The sequence below is a fragment of the Saccopteryx bilineata genome, chromosome 2 (assembly GCF_036850765.1).
Source record: "Saccopteryx bilineata isolate mSacBil1 chromosome 2, mSacBil1_pri_phased_curated, whole genome shotgun sequence".
Lineage (NCBI taxonomy): Eukaryota > Metazoa > Chordata > Mammalia > Chiroptera > Emballonuridae > Saccopteryx > Saccopteryx bilineata.
Genome location: NC_089491.1, coordinates 274365034 through 274392938, shown reverse-complemented (window position 1 = coordinate 274392938; position 27905 = coordinate 274365034). Strand labels below are relative to the sequence as shown.

The 27905-nt window shown below is 54.4% G+C and overlaps 1 protein-coding gene across 2 annotated transcripts in view; it reads right to left on the bottom strand.

Annotated features, from left to right (window-relative positions):
- Nucleotides 1-27905, bottom strand: part of TMEM132B (transmembrane protein 132B) — a 608028-nt gene that overhangs the window by 368109 nt on the left and 212014 nt on the right. Inside the window, exons 5-9 of one of the 2 annotated variants that reach the window (XR_010729317.1) lie at nt 27081-27224; nt 14882-15087; nt 13232-13502; nt 10879-11070; nt 7530-10057 (exon numbers count right to left, since the gene is read on the bottom strand). Coding sequence is in view for 1 of the 2 variants with exons in the window: in XM_066260825.1 (XP_066116922.1) it covers nt 8903-10057; nt 10879-11070; nt 13232-13502; nt 14882-15087; nt 27081-27224 (1968 nt within the window). In the remaining variant the exon portion in view is untranslated. Of the gene's footprint in view, nt 1-4802; nt 10058-10878; nt 11071-13231; nt 13503-14881; nt 15088-27080; nt 27225-27905 lie in introns of those variants that run through there. The other variant, XM_066260825.1, reaches the window with a different exon arrangement.

The window sequence follows — 27905 nt, the reverse complement described above, 5'->3', positions numbered from 1 at the left end:
ATTTTCCTGTAGGATCTGGGAGAGGAAATAAACTTAGTCGTTGTAAAGGCGAGGTTTTTCATCGCTGCTCATTTTCAGGCGTCCGCTGCCTCTGCACTTGGACCAGCGGGGCGTAAGAACCTTTTGATAAAAGCTTCGATTTAAGCCACTCCAGCTAATTCCTGGGCGTCGTGTGCACTCATTTTTCCTGTCTCCACGCTTTCTCTCAGGGCACAGGGGCCCCCCGCCAATCCCCTGAAGTGGCTAATCTCTTAAATAAACTGGCTTTGATCGCAGAGAGTGCTTCCCTCCTAATTCTTCTTTGACCACTGATGGGTCTGGCTGATTTGTATCTTTTTTTCCTGCCATGCACCTTGGAAAGTTTGCCTCTGTCCCCAGGTGGCTGACCTTCCTCCTGTCATTTCCTGCAGCGTTTCCATCCGGTGCTGCTGTTGGTACCATTCAGTGAACCGTTCACTTCCAGCTGCGTTTCCGCCTGCAGAGAAGGGAGCTTGGAGTGGAGAGTTCTGCTGGGTGCTGCGCGCTCTGTCTTCCTCCCGCTCACCTACGGATTTCCCAACTTGCTCCTTGCACATGGCGGGGTGGCCCACGTCAGTGTCCACAAAGCAGCACGGACGTGATGGTGCAGGGTGGGGGGGGTGGTATCCAGTTTCCCACGCACGCTTTATGGTCAGTTCTCAGTCACCACTGGCCAGGTAGCTTCTCTGCCAGTGGCGCAACCTCCCCCCTCCACAGGTCTCCATGAGAGAGGCTTAAGGCGTGTTCCCCATTGTTTTCTGTCCCACCAGAACCTTCTCTCTTACCCCTGACCCCCATCTGTTCCTGGTGAAACCAGGCGACCCTCCTGAAGGTCAGCATCCCACCCAGACCATCCACCGGTGACATGGGAAGCTGTTGAGCCTCATCTGAGACAATCCTCCCATCTTTCTGGGCTTCTGTCACCCGAGATTGAGGTGGCCCATCTCTGAGGGTGCTTCCCCTTCCTTGACTAGGAGCCACAAGCAGTTAATGTGAAGGGTTAGCGGGCTCAATTTCCAGTTCTTTGACAAGGAAGGCCCATGTTATCCTGCACGGGATGGACTAGTTCCGTGTTACGTGTCTTGTTCGAAGTGACAAACTCCAGTTGAAGGTTCCCTGAGGTTCCCAGGGGCTGTGTAATCAAGCGGAGCCTGTCGTGGATTTTATGGTATTTGTTTAACATGTGCAGAAGATCTGCGGGCTACCCTCTCCCCTGCTAACAGTAATCTGAGTATTCGCTAAGAACGCAATGGGCAGGTTTGCCACCAGCGCCCAAGGAAGCCCCGACCGGCGCCTGCCGGACGTCCTCCTCAGACACCACCACCGAGGGCGCCAGCTCCCCACAGCCCAGGGGCAGGAGCACTCTAAGTCTGATTGCGGCCAAGCTGTGACCTTACTAAAAGCCACCGGAGGGCACACGGGGGACGGTAAACCTGGCATGTGAATCTGCCTCAGGGCAGCTGTGACAAACAGACCTCAAAGAACAAGGAGCAGTAGCTGCTTTCCGTTTCCTCGTGCGAGTTTCCTCTTCGTGTTCGGAACACCACCAGACAGGTCAGTTCTTGTTGACAAAAGGAATTTTTATCAAAGCGCGCGTTGTCTTTGCCGAGCTGTAGTCTTCTGGGCCGGCCAGCGCCTCCCCGCTCCTCATTTCCAGATGCGTCCTGTGGTCTGGGGCGTAGAAACCAGAGCTTTACCGACTTCTCGCCTGTACTTCATGCCCAGCGACGAATCGGCGGGGTCGGAGGGCAGCAGCTGCTCGAAGACCACACAGCGTCCATGGCCCCAGCCTCCCGCTGTGCCGCTACCCTTATGTCCCCCGGAACACCGATGACACCGCAAAGGGGAGCCTGCATTTCTGACGGCGTCGACCAAAGACGCTCCCTCAGCCTTCCTCCACGCCTGCGATGCGGCCCTTTGGGGGAGGAGTCTCATTCGTCTCAGACAAAAATAAGCAAACAAGAAATTAACAAAGAGTTCATTAACTAAAATGGGGACGGTAAATAAAATAAAAGGTCTGGGTAACTCGTGGAAAATGCAGGATAAGGAGCACCTGAAATGTTTCTTTACAGGTGGACTTCTCAAAGCCCTCTGTGTGTGGTCTGAAAAGTCTCCAGGGGTTGGGGGTGGGATTGAAGAGCACTGCCCCCTCCACCCCTCCCGCCCCCACAGCCTGTGCTCAGGGGACTGATCATGTAGTAGTTTTTTTATTGGTTTGTCCCTGTGTGCCCCGCCATCGAACCCGGCAAGCTTTCTTAATTGTAGCACACTTGGGAAAACGCTGTTCTGCAGAGGTTACTGCAGTACGACCCAAACACGCCTCGTTCATTCTATTTTACCTCAAACCCGCCTCCTGAGCCCAAGCACACCGCAATGCGTTGGTTTTGGGCTTAGAACTCACCCAAGTAAGGAAGTCATAAGACTTGCAGGGTCCCTGTCCCTGTAGCCAAGTTCACAGGGTCTGACCCTTTCTTTGTCATCACACGAATCAGGCCAATGGCTGTCCTGACCCCTTTATCTCAGATTTCACGGGCACGAAAATAACTCCCGTCGACCTAGAGTGACCGGGTGGGCGCTCCCTTGCCGTTCTATGATTCTACGTTCATGGTCCACAATGCCCATCGGCGGCTCTGGCTTCCAGAATTATCACAGGCTAAGGTAACACAAGTTTCTCTAGAGTGTTCATCTCCCCAACCGCGGGCTCATCGCCACAAGGGGATAGAACGTGAAGGAAAGAGTATCCGGGTTCCATTGCCAACTCATGGGTCCCCTGTGGCTCGTGCCACCCTGAACGCTCCTCGTCACCGCGGCGACATTCCTGGTGGTCCTGAGAGCCCGTGCAGGCTCTCAGAGGTCTCTGTGCAGCCCCGAGGGCCCTTCCGTCCCGGGGTTCCGTTCCCAAGGACACGGAACACTCATCATAATCCAGCCACATGGAAATAGATACATGATGCTTTGATAAAACTAGGGGGGTGGTTTTTTGTCTCTGACAGTACCTGGCTTTAAGTAACTCGCTATTCACAGGTGGATGCAACCTCTCGACTGCTGTGCGCATTCAGAAAGCCTCGGAAAGCTCGGAAGCCTTGCCTGGGAGCTGTTTTTGAAAGTCATGGGAACGCTGACAGACACGGTGACCTAGAAAATCCAACCTCTCCCCCCGGTTCCTGCTAAGAGGGACACTGGAAAGCTCCTAGGTCACAGGTGGTCTTGCAACTTCAGTAAAGAAAAAAAAAAATGGGGACTACAAGCTCCCTTGTATATATTATGTAAAAAAAAATAATACTTTTATGGAGCATCTACATTGTTAATGACCGTAATGAATCTTGCAGGGTTGAAGCAAGGAGATCTGGATACACAGTGTTCAAGTTCATGTGCGGATCCAGGGTGACCCTAGAACCTATGTAAACACAATTAATTAAATTTAAAATTTTTTTTAAATTAAAAAAATGTTTTAAATTTAAAAAAAGTTCACGTGTGCCTGACCTGTGGTGGCGCAGTGGATAAAGCGTCGACCTGGAATGCTGAGGTCACCGGTTCGAAACCCTGGGCTTGCCTAGTCAAGGCACATATGGGAGTTGATGCTTCTAGCTCCTCCCCCCTTCTCTCTGTCTCTCTTTCTCTCTCTCTCTCCCTCTCTCTCTCCTCTCTAAAAAAAAAAAAAAAATTAAAAAAAATAAAAAAAAAATTAAAAAAAAAAAAAAAGTTCACGTGCAGCTTTTTTTTTTGGGGGGGGGGGGTATGCACACCTGGTGGAGAGAGTGCACCTGGGCTCATCCAAAACCCAATTTTTTCAGTGATGTGCATTGGGGCCCAGGGACGGACCAGGCCAGTATGGGACATTTACTGTGACACGTCAAGTTTTGCCCTTTTCATCCTAAAAGCAAGGGTAGCATTTTGCCAAAATGACCAAAAGGATGCCAGCAGCGTCAGAAGCACATATGGCCTGACCAGGCAGTGGCGCAGTCGCTAGAGCGTCAGACTGGGATACGGAGGACCCAGGTTCAAGACCCTGAGGTCACCGGCTTGAGCACGGGCTCATCTGATTTGAGCAAAAGCTCACCAGCTTGAGCCCAAGGTCAATGGCTTGAGCAAGGGGTTACTCGGTCTGCTGAAGGCCTGCGGTCAAGGCACGTATGAGAAAGCAATCAATGAATAACTAAGGGGCCACAACAAAGAATTGATGCTTCTCCTCTCTCTCCCTTCTGGTCCCTCTCTCTCTCTTTCTCTCTCTCTCTCTGTCACAAAAAAAAAAAAAAGAAGTGTGCATACGTGCCGCCCACCTTCAGTGGAGAATGTCCATGTCACGGTCCCAGCAAGGGGCCCAACGTTGATGGCTTGTTTTCCTTATGTCTCCAGAGCACTGCCTGTCCTGGGCCCTTGACACCCCAGGCCTTGACCCTGTTCAAGCTCCTGCCCCAAATACAGGCACGAGGGAGTGACCCGTGACAAGACCAGGACAGAGACGGAGGTCAGGACCTGGACAGGGACACAGGAACAGCAGCCCTCGTCCTGAGTCATGGGGGTGGGAGTGTCCCCCAGCCCCACACCCACCCGGCATCAGGAGACCACAGGAGACATTCGTCAGACGTCAAGGTCGTTTGCAACTTTTGAGAAACACTGTCTTTTGGTTTCCGTCTATTGCTGTATCTAAAGGAATTAAAATCTTCATCTAAAAATAAAAAAAAAAAATAGATAAATAGAGTCAAATCACACAGATGCCGAAACCAAAAAGGGAACATGCAGATGAAAACAGGAAACAACCCAAGAAGGTTTAAATGTTTATTTCCATGTTAAAAATGACGCGTTACCCTGTGGTTAGAATATACCTTTATGCTGGAAAACAGTCACTTTATTTCTGAAATATTTCCAGAAAAAAAAAAAGCAGAAGAAAAAAAATCCAAAAGTAAAATGACAGTCAGATTAAAAAGTTGTGGCAGATTCCATGGACGCTCCCAACACGGGCCACACCCAGTCCCGGCCATCTCGCGACGTGAGGGCCGTTTCCCCACCCCCGGCGTAGATACTGGGGTGAGCCGTCTGCATATGTAAAAGCTATGGAGTTGCATGCTTTTTAGTTTTAAAAACGTATTTATTCCAACACACCTCTTGGTGTTCTGGTATATTGCCTATATTACATACAAAAATATCTGCTATCCGTATGTTAGCATAGGAACGTTGCCACCACGGTCCCTCTGCGTGAGAAGTGAGACGGGTTATATCACACGTGTGCAGTTTTGATGGGGTGGGGCGGGGGTGGGGGACAGGGCTGCTGGGCTTGTCAACCAAGGGTGATGTCCCAGACAGATGAGAACAGAGAACCGAGACCATTCTGTGAAGATGATTAGAGGAGAAAAACCCTATGGGACCGACGACATGGAAGAACCAGGTGGAACCACCCCCTGTGGCCTCCGGGGACAGACAGGAGCGCCCTTCTCTGACAGAGGGAGCCTGGGCCAGGGTCCCAACGCCCCGACACCGAAGACGCTGGTCGCGAGCAGCGGACAGGACTACTGAGCGACACACACGGCGGGCTCTGTAAAACGCAGGCAGGAGCGAGGTGCGAATGGCTTTGTCCGTAAACGGGGTGACAGGACAAGCCGGAACCCACGGCTCCCTCCCTGCGTTACCATTCATGAGCAGAAACTCTCAGCCCGGAGTTCGAGGATGGTGGGAGCCGGGCCACTCACGCTGACCACCGGGCGAGACAGATCAGGAGGAGGTCAAGGGTTCCTTTGCTAGGGGGCACACCTAGCTTTCTGAGGTTTGCTCGGGGATGTGTCCTTTCTTGTCACTTTTTTTCAAACGCCACCCTCGTGTGCTGTCCCGGACAGGGGCCCATCAGGGTCCTGGCAACTGTGGTGTCACACGTCCGCAGCTCAGGTCACCAGGGCCTTGGGGAGCACCTGAACCCGCCCCCACCCTCCCGTGTGACTCTGAGTTCGCAGCCTGGTGGCCTCCTGGGTGGCTTGCTGGTGTCTACCCCGGGGGAGTCTAAACGTTCCCAACTTGGGGGCGAGGAACGGACTCTGCCAACGTCGCTTCTTTGGGTCATCAACTCCAGTCCCTTGGGCCCCTCGACCCAAAATACCTGGAAGATCCAAGCAAAGGCATGGCCCCTAAGACACTGTATTACAAGGCTTAATAATTCACGTCGTTCCCCCCATCTGTGTTTAAATATTTGGGGGGCACTGTTTTCCTATTCGTTTAAAGTTGAACGGTTGGGTGGCGAGCAGCTCTAACCGTGGTTTCTGGTCAACGGGGAACAGAGCAGGAAGAACGTCAGTGGGGTTCCGTTAAGCCGAAGGGTGAGCAGGCCAGCGGACGGTCCCTGCTGATGTGCTGCCACTCTGTGCTGCGTCCTCTGGCTCTTCGCCATTCACACGCACGCACATGTGAGTCCACAAATGTATGTGTGCATATCCATGTGCATCCCTCCTCCACGGTCTTGCATTTGGCCTTTATTCTGTATTGCCAGGGTTTCCACACCAACCAAGAAAGGGACCGTGCAGAGAGGCGTCACTCAGGGCGGCTCCAGATGGTCCACAGGTGGCACCTTCCGGGGGCGGGCAGCTTCAGCGCGGCAGGGTTCAGTCTCCCCAGTGTGCTCCCTGGGCCACGCCAGCACCCAGGGCAGAGGGCACGCTCAGGTGTGGTTGCTCCTTAACAAGGTGACACGGGTACCCCACCCAAAGCCTCCCTGTCCCAGTGGGGGGCAGCCCACCAATGCGGCTGTGACAGAGACTTCCCCCTACACCAGTGGACGTTCCTCAGCTTCAGAAACGAGAGTCCCAGACAGAATTCCTGGAGCGTCGGAGATGTGAATGGAGAGAAAACTGAAAACACGTTAGGAAGGAGCAGGACTCTGGGTATGTTTCCGCGGTCAGGTGACCTCTGGCCCCTGTCCCCCCACTCCACCCCCCAGGAGGCCTCGGACAGGCAGCTACGGCTCCTTTGCAAACAGAGCAGCTCACCCTGTGAGGTGTCAGCCAGCTCTTTGCAAACGGCCAGTGCGCACGTGGGCCTCCTGGCTTCCTTCACCCGTCACCAGCGTCAGTTCCTGGTCTCCTCTTTCAACATGAGATCGCCAGCCTCGGGAACTCAGGTGGTGATGTCCAACGTCTGTGGCGATGTCCACCCCGCAGTCCTGGGGGCGAGATCCAGGCAGAACCTTGTGGCTGTCGTGTCACCCTCCCCGGCACACTCATCTCAAAGGGAACAACCCGTCGCCTCTGTTGCAAACAGCTTGGCCATCAGCCATCTGGGGCCAAGGAACGGCCACCAGTGACCTCCTCAGGTGCTTGCTATGCTGGGCCTTTCACATACCCTTTCTCCGGGGTGCCCACGGCTCGAGAAAGCTCGTCACAGGGCACCCAAGTCCCATCCGTGTCCCAGCAATCCCAGCGTCATAAAATCGTCGCCATGGCTTCCTAACCTGAGATTCTTGGTTTGCTTCAGACAATGCACGCTGCTCCTTGAAAACCATGTTTATTTTTAAATTATGCAGGAATCACGTCTCTCTCTCTCTCTGTTTCTCTCTTTCCTGCCTTTGATCTTCCAATAGCTCTGGTTTCCGTTGCAGTTTCTTTGTTGAGCACTGAAATAGTCAAGTATTTTATGGAATTTTTTAGGAGGGCACCTCCCTCAGGGCTCACCCTGTGTGGGTTTTGTCCCAGTTGGAGTCATGACTGGGAATATTGGGGGGCGGGGGGGTCATTGTACATATAGATTTCTACATATTTGTAAGTTAAAACATTCTACAATTTTTAAAAAAAATTTGTTGTTGTTCTGGTACCATGGAAAGTTCCATCTGAAGGTACTGCCTATGCAATTTCCTTTCTGCGGATGTCAAGCTGACATTTAGATTTCAGTCTGGATGAGAATGGGCGTCGACCACAAAGCTCCTGTATAAACACAGCTTTTTTGAGATCTCTCTCCACGCTGGAAATGCATTCTGGGTGCCCCCCACGGGCCTCCAGCATGCATAAGGTTGATGTTTGCAGGTTACAGCCTTTCTCCAAAGTTTTTAAGCTTCCTGTAGAAAATTGTAAAGAAACGAACCTCCCTCCCCAGGCTTATTCATAGTTGACGTAAAATTCCTAGTCCCCATCTGACACAAGAAAGTTCCACAACAGAGGGGAGGAGAGATGTGGGAGAGAGCAAGCTTCCAAGATGCTTCCCCGAGACAACGCCGCGTGGGGAGCCGGACAGAGAGAGCCTGACACCCCGTGGGGACGCCCCAGGACGGACGAACGAGATGGGAACCAAATGGGGCAGAACAGGGAGTGACGGCAAACGCAGGCACTCCACACAGACGTCAGAGAGAAGACGGACACCCCTCCCTTTCGTGTTTCCAAAGAGAACTCCCGAGGCCATAGGGAGCCCATGTGGCCGCGGACGCCTATGAAAATCAACGGGCAGTGCCGGTCGCCGAGGGCGGTGACATTCAGCCTCTCCCACATACGGCCAGTCCCGGGCCAAGGGCAAGAAGTGTCCACTGTGCTTTAGAAGGTCTAGGAGTAAGAAACACCGACACCCTATCTAGTTCCACGCTGCCGTCTGCCACGAGATGACCGTAGTAACGACGTCTGCAGGGTCGTGTTCGTTCCGTCGGAACCAAGTGAGGACCAGGCAGCAGGTAGAACGGTGGGTCTCAGAGCCTCTCCGTGGCTGTTTTAGAAGCATTTGCCGGCTCACCCGTCCCCTCCACCCCCATCCCCTGCGGCTCTAGCCCTCCAGACCCCTGACCCCACCCAGGACGGGATCCCACTGGACGCCCAGCCGTTAAGCTCCGTCGCGTCCGTCGTCCCCTCTTGCTCATGGCCCCCACGGCCCCACCACTGTGAAAACAGAAGGCATAAAGGTGAGCACAACATAAGAAAGGAGTTTACATCGGGTCCTGCAGCCTGTCCATGTAGTCTCTGAAGTCCTGGGGGTCCCCCACCAGCCCCACGTCCTGGCACACCCACTTGATGCTGTCGTCGCTGTCGTACAGGATGGAGTTGGTGTAGGGGCCGCCGTCCTCGGGCAGGATGGTGGTGTAGGACGTGAACTTGACCCTCTTCCTCTTGGGGCCCGACGGGGTCACGGGTTCGTTCTTCCCCTCCTTCTCATAGATGTAGTCGGGGGCCCTGAGCAGCTGGCTGTGGAAGGCTTTCTGGGCGCCGCCATTGAGCAGGAAGTTCCTCTCCTCGAACTGCAGCCCCCGGTCGATGACGGTGGTGCACTCCTCCGAGGGCAGCGTCACGTCCACGGGACTGTCCAGGAGCTCCGCCTCGTTCCGGAGCCAGACCCAGTCGTGGGAGTGGGGGACGTTGCCCTGCTCGCTGACCGCGGCGAACCGCTTGTGCCTGTACTTCCAGGCGAAGGCCACGCAGTTGATCAGGAAGACCAGGATGGCCAGGCAGAAGACACAGAGCAGGGCGTACATGCCGATCTCCAGGTCGGTCAGCCCCCGGGAGGTCACCGTCAGGTCGCTGGCCGGGTGGGGCCCTGGGGACTTGCCCTGTGTGGGGAAGCTGGTGAAGGCGTCCGGGCTGCCACTCCTGAGGAGCGTCTTGTCCTTCCGCTCCCGGGGGGCCTGCGGGGTGGAGCTCCCAGGGGGGCCCTCCTCCCGGCCGGCCGAGGCGCCGCGCGGGGGCCACTCCTGCACTGCCCGCTCCCGGCTCCCTTCGCGCTCGATGGAGTTGCTGAGGTGCTCTCTGTACTCGCGGCTCACGCCCTCGATGTCGTTGCCGCCTTCGTGGTGCCGGTCGGCGCTCGGGTCGAACCGGACCCTGACGTTTCCCTTGCCCACGGCAAGGACGCTCTTCCTCTTGCTCTTCTGACAGGGCTCACTGATCATCATTTCCAGCTTAATCAGGGGCCCCTGCCCCTCGCCCTCTGCCGCCACAACCGGCCACTTGGGCTGGAGGTTCGCCTGTGCGGACACCACCATCTCGTCCAGCGATGAGACCGCCACCGAAAAATCTTTGGGATCGTAAATGTCCAAGGGCGTCACGGAACCGTCGCTGAACAAAATCCAAGAGCTGACGATGGCTTCCTAAGGGGAAAGGAACCAGAGCGGTCATGTTATATGCAGGCCCCTTCACACGCGCCAACGTACACACGGTTTCCCGGGGTGACGGGCCTCGGACACACAGACTAAAGGAAGAGAAACTTCCATGTTTCCTCGTGTGGAGCAGCTGGAGCTCATCGGCATGCCTGGAGCGGTGTCCATAACAGACTCCTGCCCACCGATGTGAGCAACGAAACCTATACTTCAATAAATGCCTGAAGGTGCGTGTTACCTCTTCACACGCCACACGCCAGAATTTGACTTGGACCTTTCTAAAAACACTCTGAAAAATCAGGCAATGTTTTTATCCGAGTCAAATTCAGGTGCAACTCATCAGCCTCACGCCACAGGTGACATCACTCTGACCCTCCTTTACGGGGACAGCACTGGCTGGAAGAGCCAGGGGTACGGACGTCTCACAGTGCACACAGAGCCCTGGGACCCTGACAGGTGACCTGGGGCAGCTTAAAGATGGAGGAGACGTTGAGAGGGGACAATCAAGATGCCATGGCAGCGATTAGGCGCCTACTAGCCGGGGGGGCTACAGTGGAATCTCTAAGGAGCAAAAACCACGTGCTTTGGAAAAAGAGAAATATGTGATCCTTCGGTCATAGTCGGGCAGCAGAAGGACAAGCCACGACGGAAACAAAGGAGGAAAATGTACCTAAGGTGCTGGGCACTTAGAAGAGACCGGGTGAGGCGCAGGAGGAAGCCCCGAGAACCGCCAGTCCCCGCCCCGAGGGCGACACCGACCGCCCCTGCGGGGTGTCGGAGGGAGGCCTCCTCAGCTGACTGGGCAAACCTACCTGCTGCGGGGCTTGGAGGACGTCCTGGGCGGCCGCTGTGGCGACGATGGCCCTTCTGTCCACCCTGTGCGGCTGCAGGGACAGAGACAAGCCTGCCACCAGCTGCACGCCCAGGTCCGCGATGGTGACGCGGTCCTCCAGGACGGTCACCGTCTTCTCGGCCAGGATGGAGTCGGACAGAGGCGAGAGGACCTTGAAAGGAAGGGAGACAGCTGCGGTTCCTGCCGCACGCCCCGCTTTAAACCCCCAAGTAAGTGCTCTCCGGTTCTCTGCTGGGGGCGGGCCGGTCGGGGACTTGTGTGGCCGGGCCCTGGGCTGCCCCGTTCCCGACACACGCCCGCCGCGTGGACCGTGCGGGCGTCAGTGCGGCCTGTCCTCTCCCTGAGTCTGCACCGCGACAACAGCGGTGCGTCCTCCAGGAGGAGCCTGGATGAATGTAAAGGCAGCGACCGCCAGCTCCCCGCCTCGGCACGAGGCGCCAGGCGTGCCAATGACACCCTCCCCACGGCACCTATTGAGGGGCGACACAGCAGAACCGTGGGAGAGCCCGACGGGGAAGTGGGGTTCCACCTCCCACTCACATGCCTTCCCGTGGGCACTTGGACACCTGCCAGGGGAGGGGCAGGAATGACGTGGCAGGGCTGCCGTGACGTCACCACACTAACCAGGCAGGCCAAGTGGGAACAGGAATGCTAACCCTGGGAGAGGTCGTCCCCCTGATTCACCATCTGGCCTGGAACCGGGAGGCTAACGCAGGGAGAGGCCTGTCCAGCCGGCAGAGTCTCCAGCGCCGTCCCCGTCCCCCCTCCCCCCACGACGTCCCGCCTACCCCCTCGGGCCTGGGACTGATGAGCGGCCGCTCTGGGGCGGTGTTCTGTTATATAGAACCGGGAGATCTCCCTAGACTCTAGGGCCTAGAGTCTCCAGGCGGGTCCGGTGCAGCCCCATGAGCCCGGAAAAGCAGAGCTTTCCCGACAGGTGGCGGGAGTCGGGAAGATTCAAAGTGTGCGAAGACCATGCTCAGGAGTCCCCGGTGACAAAGGGGCCACCTGAGAAGGCATGCAGGAATCCCCGGTGACAAAGGGGCCACCTGAGAAGGCATGCAGGAGTCCCCGGTGACAAAGGGGCCACCTGAGAAGGCATGCAGGTGGCCTCTCGCGGCAGAGAGTGACTCCGGGCTGACAGTCAGCAAGGACACGGACCCCTCCATCCGACACCAGGAGGCGCTGCGCTGTTCGGACAGCCTGGTTCGAGAAAGAAGTCCTCCCCCAAGCCCCCATGTGGGCCCAGCCCGGCCACCACCACGATACAAGCCTTGTGGTACCCTAAGCAAGGAACCCAGGACTGGACCGGAACACGGCACCGGTTCTCCTCATAAAGAAGCAGTATTTTGAGCCGCTAAACGTCTGGTAATGAGTTACACAGCAACAGAAAAGTGATACAAAATATAACATGCTTCATTCCTCTGCCTCAATGTTTAACTTTGGCAACACCTAATGTGACTGAACACTATTTTTTATTATAAACATGCTGCACTATTTCTGCATAATTATCCTGTCAAAATTGGCCTAAAAATAGTATCCCTCATACTATAATGGAGAGCATTAACTGTAGGGTTTTTAAAAGTTATTTTTAATGCAAAGGCATGTTTTTAAAGACTTTTTTTTGTCTACCGTTTATGGTATAACATAGCCACATGGCTTGCCCTCTGGGTTCAGGAAATAAAACCGGCTTTCACGGGTCCCTCCGCCTTCTATCAGGGATGTGACGAGAGCAGGTGATGTGTGGGGATGCTGCTTGCACTGTGCGTTTAATCTCGCCTTAGTAAAAAAAACTCAATGTGTCTCCTAAATCTCTCTTAGATGCAAATGTTGATGTGGGTTTCGATGATTAAACTTGGTGAGTATTGCCTGACCAGGCAGTGGCGCAGTGGATAGAGTATAGAACTGGGATGTGGAGGACCCAGGTTCGAGACCCCGAGGTCGCCGACTTGAGCGCGGGCTCATCTGGTTTGAGCAAGGCTCACCAGCTTGAGCCCAAGGTCACTGGCTTGAACAAGGGGTTACTCACTCTGCTGTAGCCCCCCGGTCAAGGCACATACGAGAAAGCAATCGATGAGCAACTAAGGTACCACAATGAAAAATTAATGCTTCTTATCTCTCTCCCTTCCTGTCTGTCTGCCCCTATCTGTCCCTCTCTCCCTGTCACAAAAAATAATAATAATATAAAACTTGGTGAGTACACATCCACAGCCGTGACTGTGTGGGCACCACACACACACTCACTCACAGTAGCAGCACTGACCCGGACACTTGTCCCTCCCACCTGGGCAGGGCTGGGCTGGGCAGCTCACCTGCACTGTGGTGATCCCTGGCTCCCGGCCCACCAGGGTCCTGCCGTCCTGTAACTGAGCTATTCTGGGCTCCTCCACCTTCATGAAGTCCACGACGAGGTCAGTGATGTCAAACTGCCAGTCGGGGCCCAGCATGTAGCTCAGCTGCCCCAGGTCGGGCGACTCTGCCACGAACTGCGTGAGGACGCGCACCGTGGCGTGCTGGTACTGCAGGGAGCACCCGCGGCCCTTCCTCTCCTCGTCCTCCTCGTCGTCGCTCTCCCGGGTGGGCCTGCACAGGGACAAACCTGTCAGCGCCCTCGTGGGCGGGGCGGGGGGAGACAGGCCACCACGCGCTCTGTGTCCCAGCACCCCGGAGGGCCCCCGGCGGCACGAGGTGGTTCTCCTCCCGCCAGATCAGCTCACGGGCTGCTCCTTCACCACCTGTCCCTCCACGCATTCTGCGGGCACTAAGTGACGGTCACGTGGTGCCACCTGCTTGGCACACGGAGGGTGAGCGCAGTCCCTGCCCACCCCCCCCCACACACACACACAGGTGGAGACTTCTCTCTGTCCCGTGTTCCGGAAACCTATGATGTCAAAACTACTCCCACGCGGGAATGAGTCTAATAGGGGCAGCCGGAGGCCCTGGGTTAGAAGAGTTGGGGGACCTGTTTCCAGTCCCCGTTGGCCTTGAGCGAGCAGCTTCACCCCAGTCAGGGCCTGCCACCCCTACCTTCCTCCAGGTGTGCGGGAGACTCAAGTCAAGGTGTGAAGACCCTTGCGGGCAGCCCCTCCTCAGCACGCCCGCCCTTCCTGTCTGGCTCTGCTGTTCCAGAACCTTCCCCTCAAGACAAACCCATCCCTTGTTCTTTTATGAGAGGGCCTTGCTCAGTGGCTGCTGGCTAGCCCGTGACCATCGGTGGAGGGGGATTTGGGCCCGGAGAGAAAGGGGCAGCCACCCACAGGCACAGTCAGACCCGCTATGTGCCGGGTTTCGACGAGAGCGGACACAGGGCGGCTACCCACCAGCGCCTGCCACACATGTTCGACACATTCAGTCACCCAGGGCCGAGGGGTGGGGCGTCCCACTGTCCTGGTCAGACCAGCAAGGAAGTCAAGGCAGAGAGGAGAGGGTACTCGGCCATGGCCACACACTGGCCCTCGCCAGGCGGGGCCCAGACCGGGGCCCCTGCCCGCCTCTGGAGAGCTAACTCCATTCACTGTCACAACAGCCAAGAAGCATGTTCCTGTTTTCACACAAAGAAACCGGGGCTCAAAGAAGCTAATACAGGGCCCGGATGGCTGGTAGCAAGCAGCCTTGGAACGAGCTCTACTTGACTCCAAAACCCGCTTTCTTCAGTGGGTTTAAAGAAGGGCCTCAGACGCACATAGAAAGTCACAGGGAACACGTTCAGCAGCACCGTAATGCAGAAATCGGGGTTTCCCACAGTGAGAGGAGACTATCCTTGCCTATTGGGTGACATTAGGGAGCAACAAGACATAGCCCATTAAAAAACACCAAATGGCATACCAAAAAAATGACTCCCGTTTAATTTTCAAACCCTGTGATGACACCCTGGGCTGTGTGTCTCTACCCGCCGTCCACCAGCCTCGGCAGGGGATGCAGACCCGCGTCCCCTCCGGCAGCCGCCCCTCTCGGGGCCTCACCTTCTGCTAGGGGCCACAGGGACCCGCCAGCCTTTGACCTGGCTCAGCTCCGTGTCCGACACCTCGATCTGCAGGGGCAGGCGGGGCGCCCAGACGGTCACCTCCAGCTGCGCGGTGAAGTGCTGGTGCGTGAAGCTCACGGCCGCGTCCACCCTGCTCCTCATCTCCTTCCCGTTCACAAACATGGCGTCGCAGCCAGCCGAGACCTGCGGGGAGAGGGGTTTGGACCTCGAGATGCAGCCGCGGGACAAGCAGACGCCAAAGCTGGCGGTGAGGCCGGGACCCAGGAGGCGCCAGCGCGGGCCGTGCCGGAACGAGTGTGGGAGCACGGCTCGAACCAACGTCACCGGTGGGCCACCAGTCAGTGACAAAGACTGATACAGAGACCCCAGGAGGACCTGTCGTATTACGTAACACTGACAAGTTACACCAGGAACGTAATTTAATGGCATTGCAATGCCCGGGTTGCTTCTTTCTGAGTGTGTGTTTTCTTTCTCTTTACTTTTTTTATGTTCTCAGACCACCACTCATCAAACCCCAGGTGTGACCTATTTCACTCAGCACCACATGGCAGGAAGCCTACCGGGTAGTCACATGTTACTAAAAAAAAACAAACCCCAGTTTATTCAAACCATCAAGGGGACCCTTTCTGAGAAACCGAGAGAGCGTGGCACTAGATGAAAACCCCGGTACGAAAATACAGAATGTGCTGAAACATGGACATCACCCTTCATGCTTCAGCTGAAATGAACAACCCACCGGCCCCACGTGGTCGCCAACCTCACCGAGTCCCCGCAAGGAGTCGGAACCCCGGGGTCAGGGAGGTGACCAGTGGGCTGTCCACCAGGGGCTCAGGACTCAAAACAATCAAAGACGAGCAACACGCCCTGAGTGACCGCTCCGTGCAGGTCACCGGTGTCGTGCTGCGCCATGCTCATGCCAGCCACCCCCCGACCCAAGTCCGGTCGTGTATCAGAAGGTAAAACGGAGGAGAAGACAGGCCTTGCCTACAGGCAACATTTCCGAAACAGGAGATGAGAAAACGCAACGCGCGGTGGGATGCCCATGAATTTGCTGCATGCCGGCGGGCGGCAAAGGATAATCCAGAAAAGTGTCCCTGGCCCTGACTGGGTATTTGTGACCTCTCTCTTCTCCCAACTTCAGGGGGATGGACAGGAAGGAGGGAGGGGTCATGGAATCTAACAGAGCACTGTACAATTTATAAAACCGCGTGGCAAAAAACAACAACAACAAACAAACCTCGTGGCATCTGACATTCTCAACTGCTTCATGTGCGATGGATTTCAGTAGTGAACCGGACACCCTCGACCTTTGCCGTGAGACTTTCCCAGAGATAAAATACACTTTCTCCTTTTGAGAATGTTGGGTTTGGGCAAATGATTTGCCTTCTTCAGGAGATTTCTGACCCAAAAAATGTGACAATAAGACACTTACCAATACAGTTAAAGGACTGGGGTGGCTCTCTGTACACTGGCAACCTTGAGGAGCTAAACCCCAGCCACCTGAGAGCCACGGGAAAAGCCAGTGCTAGGAGCCAGGGGCGGTTTGTTACGTAGGAATCCCTACCCCATCATGCTCTATGACCATGTGTCTCAAACGGTATTCCGAATCTCCACCCACCAGTAGAAAATATGTCTTACGTGATGACCAATATGCCAAAAGCACAGACAAGAGAAAACTTTCATGGAGAAATACTTAGCCTCATTATGTATAGAAGTAGCCCAACTTTCTATTCTGTTCAATTTCCACCCATTCCATCACTTAAAAAAAAAAAAATGATGGTGGCCTGACCTGTGGTGGTGCAGTGGATAAAGCGTCAACCTGGAAACGCTGAGGTTGCCGGTTCAAAACCCTGGGCTTGCCTGGTCAAGGCACATATGGGAGTTGATGCTTCCTGCTCCTCCCCCTTCTCTCTCTCTCTCTCTCTCTTACTCCCTCTCCCCTCTCTATAATGAATAAATTTTTAAAAAAAATCTTAAAAAAAAAACAATGATGGTGTGATCCCATGAAAAAATGGCCTGTAATTTGAAAAGACCCTGCCCATGGGCACTGCGGGGAAATTATTCCTTATCCCCATTTCACAGATGAGGAAACCAAGGCTCCATGAGAGCCAGTGTTCCAGGCTGCATGTTCTGACCCAACACGGTCCCTTTTCCAGGGGCACACGGCGGCTGTAGTCTCCACTGACCCCCCTCTCTGGAGTCACTTCATTCTCCATTTTCACTTGAAGCGTCCTTCAAACAAGGGGCCTGAGCTGTTCTCTGCTTGATAAACATCAAAGACCAAAGCAAGTCAACCCAGTCCTAGCTGCACATCAGGGAAAGAGAAAGCTTCCCACCCTGCAGATTAACCTCCGTTCTCAAACACGTCAGAGCGGCATCTGCAGATCTGGAGGCAGACACATAACTACAAGGGGATCAGGAAAAAGTTCCTGCTTCCCTGCAGCGGAAACCAATATATATGTAAGCTCATAAAAAGAATTTATGTACTCTGACCAGGCGGTGGTGCAGTGGATAGAGCATCTGACTGGGACATGGAGGACCCAGGTTTGAGACCCCAAGGTCGCTGGCTTGAGCATGGGTTCATCTGGTTTGGGCAAGACTCATCAGCTTGAGCCCAAGGTCGCTGGCTTGAGCAAAGGGTCACTCGGTCTGCTGAAGGCCCATGGTCAAGGCACATATGAGAAAGTAATCAATGAATAACTAAGGTGCCACATGAAGAATTGATGCTTCTCATCTCTCTCCCTTCCTGTCTGTCCCTGTCTGTCCCTCTCTCTGACTCTCTGTCTCTGTCACACAAAAAAGAATTTATGTAAAAACCTGACTGATTTGCTACAGGGCAGCTATGGGCTGGTGTGGACGCGTTGGGTCCCCAGGGCTAAGGCTCACAATAGGGACACTTACTCCTCTGCCCCTCCTGGGTCACAAGGCCCGTCATTTGGAGACATGCAAGTTGCCTGATTGCATTTTCTGCAGCCAAGGCTCTTGGCACGGGCACTGGACCACGGTAGACAGGCAAGGACCATGCAGAAGAAATGAGAGAGGGGTGGTCTGCTCAGGATCAACCACCAGCAACTGAAAGGTCCTGGGAGCCCCTGCACCCAGCCCCCAGGCCCCTCACCAGCACAGAGAGCCACTCCAAGCCCCACTCTCTGAAGGGGACCCCTAATTTAGCTTGGCAAGGCCGGACCCTGATGCTTGGCACTGAGCTGCGTTTATTTTTATCCGTTCTCGGTCACGGGGGGTCGGTGCAGCTTTCGCGGTGAGACCCTTACTGGGATGTGTTATTTCTTCCTCTCTCTGGCGGTCACTGACTGACCATCGGGTCTCCCAGCAAGTGCCCATCCCAGAAGCCCGACTGGAGACCGCTTCGCTTCTCCCTTCCCATCTTATCCTCCTCACACACCCTCACTGGAACCTTAGAGTCTTGACGCCGACAGAGACCTCAGGAACTGTCTGATAAACACTCCCTGGGGAGATGCAGGCCAGGGGGGACAGTGCCCGCCTTAGAGACACAGAGAGGTCACTCAAGTCTGAGCTGACAACTGAGACCTGACTTGGGGCCACAGTGAGGATGTGCGGTGGACTCGGGACAGGACTCCCAAGAGCACAAAGCGAATCTGAAAGCCCGCCACTCGTGCACAAAACACTGCCTGACAGGGTGATGGGTCTGTGTTCGTGTGGTACTTACGGAATGCTCAGGCCTCTGGGTTGCCTTCCGCCCCATCACGTAAGAAGCTGGAATATCCTCACTGCTGGACCCCCGCCACCCCTCTCCCCCCGCCACCCCTCTCCCCCCGCCACCCCCTCCCCCTCACTCGATGGCACCGATGCTGGGCACAGACAGGGTCTGCATTCTGCTTGTTGGGCCACCTCTGCGAAGCACTGGAGGCATTCCGCCCCTCCTCTTCCTCTAGGATGATGATCTCCGTCCCAATTACGTTTGACAAGGTTGCGTTCCACCTTCACAGAAAAGAGCTTCCAAAGTTTCACCCCATAACTAAGCTACCCCAGCAAACGAGGCCCATGATTTGGTGTAAAGGGTGGCATTCGCTGATCTGTGGTACGGTTTTCTGTTAGTACATCCCCCACCTCGACTTGGGGGGATTTGAGAATGTCCCCTTAAGAAAAGACCCAGGCACTTCAGATTCATCGCTGGTGGCCCAGACGGGATTGGGAGTCATTCACCTAATGAACGCCCAGTGCCCGGGCAGCCGGCCCCCTGCACTGGCTCTGATGGTGGGCCCAGAGTCCACCCAGCGCCCGGGCAGCCGGCCCCCTGCACTGGCTCTGATGGTGGGCCCAGAGTCCACCCAGCGCCCGGGCAGCCGGCCCCCTGCACTGGCTCTGATGGTGGGCCCAGAGTCCACCCAGCGCCCGGGCAGCCGGCCCCCTGCACTGGCTCTGATGGTGGGCCCAGAGTCCACCCAGCGCCCGGGCAGCCGGCCCCCTGCACTGGCTCTGATGGTGGGCCCAGAGTCCACCCAGCGCCCGGGCAGCCGGCCCCCTGCACTGGCTCTGATGGTGGGCCCAGAGTCCACCCAGCGCCCGGGCAGCCGGCCCCCTGCACTGGCTCTGATGGTGGGCCCAGAGTCCACCGGGAGGTTTGCTGATTTAGGTTCTGCGGGTGCAGATGTCAGAGCCAATGCTCAAAGTTACTGGGGTTTGCCCAGAAATCAAGTCCCATCCAAGAAAAGCATCTCAGCGGGACAAGCACGCTCTCAGGGGAAACAGATCCACAGCGTTCGTGAGTCCCCAAACATTTTGAGAAGACCTGTGAGCGTGTCTTTTAGGCAAGGAGCTTCTCTGGGGAAGAAGGTCTGAGATCTGTGAGCTCGAGCTGCACGGACCAGCGGCTGGTGGCTTTATCTCCGAGGCGCCAGGCTAAGGAGGACAGAAAGGAACACAGCGGATGGCCCCACGCCCACTGCTCCAGGATCTGAACGGGGACAAGACCGACAATGAGAGGACCGAGCTGAGGCGACCGGCAGGGACGAGATGTGCTCGCCGCAGCCAGGAGACAGCTGGCCGTCCAAGGCCCTGTTGTCGGTGGTGATTTCCAGAGAGACACCAGCAGGTCAGAGCCCGGCCAGGCTGAGCCCGTCACAGAGGGGAGTGAGACGGACAAGCCAGGACTGCGCCGCACAGCGGTCCCCAGGTGCATCCCCTCCACGACGCACGGCAAGTCCTTGCCTGTGTGGCGCAGGCTAATGAGGATCCCACGGCCCAAGTCTGGTCTGGGCAGCCTCACCGGCAGCCCCCGCGGCGAAATAAAATGACAGTGGATCTGCCAGTTAAGTGACTCCACTCTTCAAACATCTCGAATGACATTAGCAATGAATTTAAATAATTGCATCCAATACAGGGTTCTAATTTTTCCCACCTCCTCCCGCTCAACTTATCTCACAGACGGTCACGGGAGCCAGTCCACGCACGCGATTCACGCGCGTGTTTTCCAGAATGACGGCCCAACGTGCAGCTTCGGGAGGTGCTGGTGGGGCGGATGTAGCAGCCAGACCCCTTCCCACCTGGGGAGGTCCCAGAAACAAAGAAGGTGGGTCTGTCTGCTGGGACTGATAGGAGAGCCAGTGACCATGGCAACCTGGAGGCAGCCACCACAACATCGTTCAAGGGGGAACGGCCGCTACTCACCTGAGCTGTCCCTGCCCCACCCACACACACACAGCCACGCGGGAACGCCAGGACTGTGTTCGGAGCTCTTGAGACTTTGTAAGAGAAACGGGAAATCCAGGGTTTTGGTGAAACTACGTTTTGAATGTGAGCATCTAAGTGTCTATATTTTAAAGCACTCGTCTGGCCAACCAGAGACCGTCTCAGGGGCCGTCACTGTTCAACCTCTGGCCCGAGGACACCCCGACGCAGACAGTCTGATAGCCGTGCGGTCCACATTGCCGCCTGGCTGGTGTCAAGCTCGTCGGTCCTTCCTTAAGCCGCTGCCAGCTCCCCCAGGGGCTCAGCTGGACTCTGTATCATTGAGATCATGTTTACAGAAGCAAAATTCTTTGGCCCCATGGGCTTGAACCAAGCCCCCTTCTGCCCCAACCACAGCCATGGCACAGGCCCTGGGTCAGAGCGGTAACATCCTGCAAGGTACTCACCACCCATCTGTCATCCAAGGATGCTGCCAAGAAAGGCATGGGGCAGGGGACAAGGGACTAGCCCCCTGCCTGGAGTGTCCTTCAGACACACGCTCGATCTCAGCACAGGGACATCTACTGCTCCTCATACAACCGTGCTCACGTGAAGAAAAATCAAAGCATAAGCCAAACATCTATAAAGCGTTCAACATGAAGGGTGCCAGGAACGCGCTGATGGAGTCATCTCCCCACTCTCGGGAGCACAGACCGCGGGCAGCGGTACCGCAGGAGCCCTTGGCAGTGGAGACGGCCCGGTCGTCCCGAGCAGTCAGCGATGACTTCATTAGGAAAGAAAAGGAGAAAAAAACAGGAAAGGAAAGCTTGGGACTGAGGCCTTGAATGTTTACAAGGAGCTTGTTAAACTGGGTTTTCAAAGTGGTTGACAATATAGGGCACATTTGGGAGGGGGAATGGGGGAGGGAGTCTGTGAGAAGCCCCCCACACACACATACTGCAGGGAAGAGAGGTCAGAGCACTTTGAAATCAGAGAACTTTCTTCCAGCAATTACAGTTAAACCGTCCACAAGTCCACGCCAGATTAACCTAAGAGTCGTTCAGCAGATGCAATCAAGAATGAGTCATGAGTATAAAGGACCCTGTAGTGCAGCGAGCCCCTCTTGAAACGGGAGAAACAGAAGAGATGAGAGCCTTCATTTAGCAGGAGGCTGTGTGACTGGCACCGTCTAACCTCTGAGAAACCATTGTCTGTGCTCACGTTCGCCGAGACAAGAGTTTCTAGCTCCACCCGCCGTAGAAGTCAGCGCTACTTTCTAGAAGTCTGTATCTGCCGGGAAACCACTTCAGAAAGTGGCAGTTTCTTTATTAAAAAAAAAAAAAAAAAAAGTTACACATACAGGTACTATCCATCTATTCAACTTGTCTATTCCAAGAGAAAGGTAAGCTTATGTCCAGGCAAAAACCCGTGTAGCCAAAGTCAAGAGACCACCCACCTGTCCACCCACAGATGGAGAAGCTGCAGTGCAGCAGAATACTACCCAGCCATTAAAAATAATAAACCACTGCCTGACCAGGCGGTGGCGCAATGGATAGAGCATCAGACTCAGATGCAGAGGAACTAGGTTCCAAACTCCGAAGTTGCTGGCTTGAGCGCAGGCTCATCTGGTTTGCGCAAGGCTCAACAGTTTGAGCCCAAGGTCGCTGGCTTGAGCAAGGGGTCACTCGCTCTGCTGTAGCCCCCCGGGGTCAAGGCACATATGAGAAAGAAATCAATGAACAACTAAGGTGCTGCAACGAAGAACTGATGCTTCTCATCTCTCTCCCTTCCGGTCTGTCTGTCTCTGTCTCTCTCTCAGTCTCTCTCTGTCTCTGTCACACACACACACAAAATACAAACCACCAGTACACCCAAAGGTGTAGGTGAATCTCAAATTAATCATGCTCAGTGGAAGAAGCCGGACACAAACACGCTTCCTGTAGTTCCATTTATAGAAAACTCTAGAAAATGTAAATTAATCTTCAATAAAAGAGAGAAAGAGAGAGAGAGATGCATGTTTGCTGGGAACAGGTGGCGAGGAACAGGAGCTCACCAATACAGGATGTCACCACAAGCCTGCCGGATGCAATGACCTGCCACCCCAGTCCAGTCCCATCCACCCGTCAGCACAGATGTGCCTCTCTAAGAACCATGTACAGGACACACCCACCTTCCTCGATACCTTCACTGTAAATCCAATCCCTAGAGAAAAACAAGACCTCACCAGGTTTCACAGGTGCTTTGGAATTGCCCAGGGGAACGCGGCTGCCCCATCAAAGCGACCAATGCCCTCCACAGGTGGCACGGAGCCCTGTTTAGGTACCGGCTCCCTGCGCACTGGCCAGAAACATGATTATTGTTTTCTGACTTCACAGCCACCCCCTCCCCTTGTCTCTCACAGACCGAGCTTGGAAGCAAGCCCCTTCCTGGGGACAGTGAAGACTTTGAAATGCTAATATCCTTGCAAGAGACCCATCAGCGTCTCATTAGCGCTAGTCCAGCTGACTCTGGGAGATTAGGCAATCCATGACCACAGCCAGACATTGGTGGGCACCATCATCCAGATCAGCATGAGCTCACATTTGCTTCTCTCTGAGCATGAACATGTCCCTGCCCCACTAACAGTGTGTGACCAGTGTCTGTGGTTCTGAAGACCACAATTTGGTGGCCAGCGGTACAAGGACCGGCACGTAAAAATCATGAAACCCGTCACTTAATCCAAAAGAGAGATGTTCGGAGCTGAAATCATAATTACAACCTGAGAATTGCAATTTTTCTTCCTTCTGTTGAAGACCTTGAAAGGAACTCCACAAAGTGAAGAAAAATAAGTGTGGGTCAGACAGCACAGAGCTGTCTGATATCCAGGTTCCTAATCCCCAGAACCTCCGAATATGTGACCCTACCCGGTGTAGTAGATTTCAATTGTGGCCTCAAAGTGGTCCATCCAACTTCTAGCCCCCGGTACCCGGGAGTGCAATCGTATTTGGAAACAGAGTCTTTCCAGGTGTAATTAAGTTAAGGACATTGAGGGACCCTTAACTCGGAATTAAGGAACAGGGGGCCTATACCCAATGACAAGCGTCTCATAAAAGAAGACCACACACCGAGGCACATGGGTGAGACCATGTGACAACACAGGTAGAAACTGGAGAGACGACGCCACAAGCCAAGGACACCCGGATCCACCAGAAGCTGGAAGAGGCAGGAGGACCCTCCCCTCAAGCCTGGCAATACCCTGAGTGCAGACATCCGGTCTCCAGAATGGGGGTGGGGGTGCAAAATAAATGGATGTTGCTCTCAGCCACCGCACGCATGGTAACTTATTATGGAGGCAACTCTAGGACACGAATGCCCGTGCAGACGTCACTTTGAGGTGAAAGGATTATCCTGGGCCATCCAGGTGGCCAAGTGTGGTCACAAAGGTCTTTATTATTAGGGACGAGCAGGAACCAAACGCACACGCACCACCCCTCTGTTGTGCCTGGAGCGCCTCACGCCTCGCCCGCCACACGTAGCCGATGGTGAAGTACAGTGTGTCCGTAAAGTCATGGTGCACTACTGACCGGTCACAGGAAAGCAACAAAAGACGATAGAAATGTGAAATCTGCACCAAATAAAAGGAAAACCCTCCCAGTTTCTGTAGGATGATGTGGCAGCATGTGCGCATGCGCGGATGATGACATTACACCGTGTATACAGAGGAGCAGACCACGGCCATGCCAGTCGAGATGTGGACGGTACGGAGGAAAGTTCAGTGTGTTCTGTGGCTCGCTAAATTCGAATCTGTGACCAAAGTACAACGTGAATATCAGCGCGTTTATAACGAAGCACCACCACATAGGAATAACATTACTCGGTGGGATAAGCAGTTAAAGGAAACCGGCAGTTTGGTGGAGAAATCCCGTTCTGGTAGGCCATCAGTCAGTGACAAGTCTGTAGAGGCTATACGGGATAGCTACCTAAGGAGCCCTAAAAAATCTGTGCGTGGCCTGACTTGTGGTGGTGCAGTGGATAAAGCGTTGACCTGGAATGCTGAGGTCGCCAGTTCAAAACTCTGGGCTTGCCTGGTCAAGGTACATATGGGAGTTGATGCTTCCAGCTCCTCCCCACCTTCTCTCTCTCCCCCTCTCCCCCCCCCCCCCTCAATCTCTCTCTCCTCTAAAATGAATAAATAAATAAATAAATCTGTGCGTGAGCCCACGTCGAACTGCACTGAATAGGTATGAAACTGGGAGAGTTTTCCTTTTATTTGGTGCAGATTTCACATTTCTATCATCTTTTGTTGCTTTCCTGTGACCGGTCAAAAGTGCACCGTGACTTCACGGACACACTGTATTTGGAGGATAAAAACCCACCCAGGAGCACAGAAAGGAGGCGACTCGGGTTGTGGGATCGGGTCCAAGTCCCCCAGATGGTGAGGCACCTGCAGCCTCTCCACCCCTCTTTCTAATCACAGGAAAGTCACTGGAGGTATTCCACTAAAGACCAGGCAGCCACCCCTGCCCGGTGACCTGTCCCATCTCCAAGAAGCTCTAGCAGCTGCTTACCCCATGCACCGGTGATCATGGTCAACCAACATTTACGGAGCCCAGCTGTGCACCACCACGTCTCAGGGCTGAGACAGCAGGGTCACAGACACCGTGGACAGACCTTATAGACAAGCAGAGGTTCAAACACACAGCTATGACTATGGACACCAATCAGTAAATACAAATGGATATAATATTTACTGACAGACTGCCTACAGGTCAAGCACCACGTGGCTTCCTTCAGATAGGCACCCTTTTTTCATGGTCCTCAAATCTCCATGTCGGGGTCAGGCCACACACAGAGTTTACAAACAGTAACTCAGTTACGTGTGCCTGGAATGACTTTAGACGAACCTCTGACAGCACTGTCATCAGGAAACATGAATGAGAAAAATAAAAGAGAATGGAGTGTGTGTCTTATCTGCAGCTCTCCCCAAATCAAACTCATCTAGACACGCCCCCCCCCCCCGCAGTCCCTTTAAAACTGGCCCTCACCCTGTAATATGCTCCAGAAAAATCTGTCCGCAGCTCAAATGAAATGCAAGCAGATATTTCTTTTTTTTTAAAGATCAACAGTCTTTTGAACTTTTTGAACCCAAGTGTTCCCTAAAGGGTTTCCAAAGGTTATTTTGGTGATCCTAAACACCCACTTATTCTCATTCGTACGCTGAGTTCAGAACAAATCTCTAGGACAGGCACCTGCCCCATGGTGTCACTGTCCCCTGGTTGGACAGAGACGGACCCTGGGCTCAGGGACATTAAGTGATTGGTCCACAATCATACCGCGGGGAAGCAGGTTCAGGACCTGGGCCAGCATCACGTGTCTGAAAGCCAGACCAGAGATGGTGTGACCTCTGCGTCCCCTCTCACAGTGCTGATCTCTGCTGGGTCCCTCTCTGCTTTCACTCTTGGAACCTAAAAGGCACAGGTCTCCCATCTCCCTCTCGAGAGCCCGTGAAAGAATTCAAAAGAGCCGCCCTGCCTCCCTCTCCACCCCACACACCCTTCACTCGTTTCTCCTGGGATTGGATTTTAAGGGTCCCCAGCCCCCAGGCACCGTGATGGAACACAGTCCAGTTTCAGGCAGTCCTCGTGTGCCCAGAAAGACACAGACTCGTGGTCGGGGGAACAGAGCGAGGTCTACCATGCGCTGCATATGTGTATAGAGACCAGGATACGAGAAACAGCCCCGTTTCCTGCAGACCTGCTCCTGGAAAGCCAACGGCACGAGGGGGGTGACAAGGCAGACGCCCCTCAGCCTGCCTGTGGCAGACGGGAGTGACCTGGAGGACAGAGGTAAGACGCACAGATACCCTTGGTCAGCTCCGGGTGACGTCTCTGCCGCCAGAGAGAACTGCCAGCCCATCAGCTACATAAAAACAGTCAGAAACAGTAAATGTGGTGACTCGAACAGGACGGCTCCTGGCTGAACTCAGAGTCACAAATCCAGCTCAGTAGCACGGACAGCCCTGCGGACATGTCCCCTGGCCAGATTCCCAGCCATGAGCCGTGTCCCCCTGGTAACACCCAAGGCAGGAAGCACAGGAAGGAAGGAACCTTTTTAGAAATGTAATCCTCACTCATTTTCATCTATATTAACAAACGCATATTAACAAACCCAAGCTCAAGGGTTGTACCATGTTAGAATGAGGCCAGACTGATAGTTTAAGTGTGCAAACTTGAGGTATTTAAGGAAGACATACTGAGTAAAGAATGTATATAGCCCAGCAATAAGCAAGAATGTGGAGTGTGGATGGTTCTTGTGAGGGAAATACTGTCCCGGGAGCAAAGAGGAGAAAGAAAATTATTTTTGCTCAAGATTAAGACTGGGGCCCCCATTCCAGGGGGAGCACTCTTGGTCACTCAATCCTCAGCCTGGTCACCATGACTCCAGCCCTCTGGAGCCTAGGATGCAGCTCTGTCAGAACCAGACATGGGGCAGAAGGGACCCAAAGAAGATCCAACCACTGGGAGACCCGGGAACAACGTGCACCGTACCTTCACAATGTCTTCATCCGCAGACCTGCAATCCACGGACTCGGACACGTCTACCACGGAGCCGTCCTCCTGGACAGCTACGACCTTGACGGGAACCGACACAGCCCTGCCAGTGACGATGGCCGTGTTCAGGATCTCCGTGTCCTGCACAGGAGAGAAGGGGGCACACGTCAGCAAACAGGCACCAGCAGCAAGCAGTGGGGGCGTGGGGGCAGGAGGGGCTGACCACACCCCTTCCTACCCGAGGTCTCATTCTGTAACATCAAACCGTGTGCGTGTCCTCCGGGGACATGTCACACACAGCACCCAGTGCTTTCCGATATGTGTCAAGGTTCCCTGGGGACGCAGCCACTGTTTTCAGAGCTTATCAACCGAGTGGACAGAGCCTGGATTTCAGTTTCAGATAAAGACAGACAACAGCACAAACAAGGAGAGAGTGGGACCCAGACGATGAACCCCTGCACTCCTGTCGCCCCCTGCCCGAAACCTTGGCATGTTCCCCAAGATGTCCCTCTCAGCCCAGGGACTGAGATGCTGGGAATATATTCGCTTCTCTCTTCCTCTGAGGATCCCTCAGCGTGTCCATAGGTTCTGTTGTGATAAGGTGCCAAGGAATTGCAAAAAATGTTAACATTAGTATTTTAAAAGGCAGAGTCATGCCCCTTTACCCTTCCTTTCTGATGAGAAAAATACCCAAGAGAAAGAGATTAAAGGGGCAAAAGTTAATTAGTAGTTCATCATAATTTAACTATAGTTCTCTGGAAAGACTGAGGCCACTTGCTAGACAGAAAGAAGGTAAAACTTATCTGAAAAACTTCCTCTTCT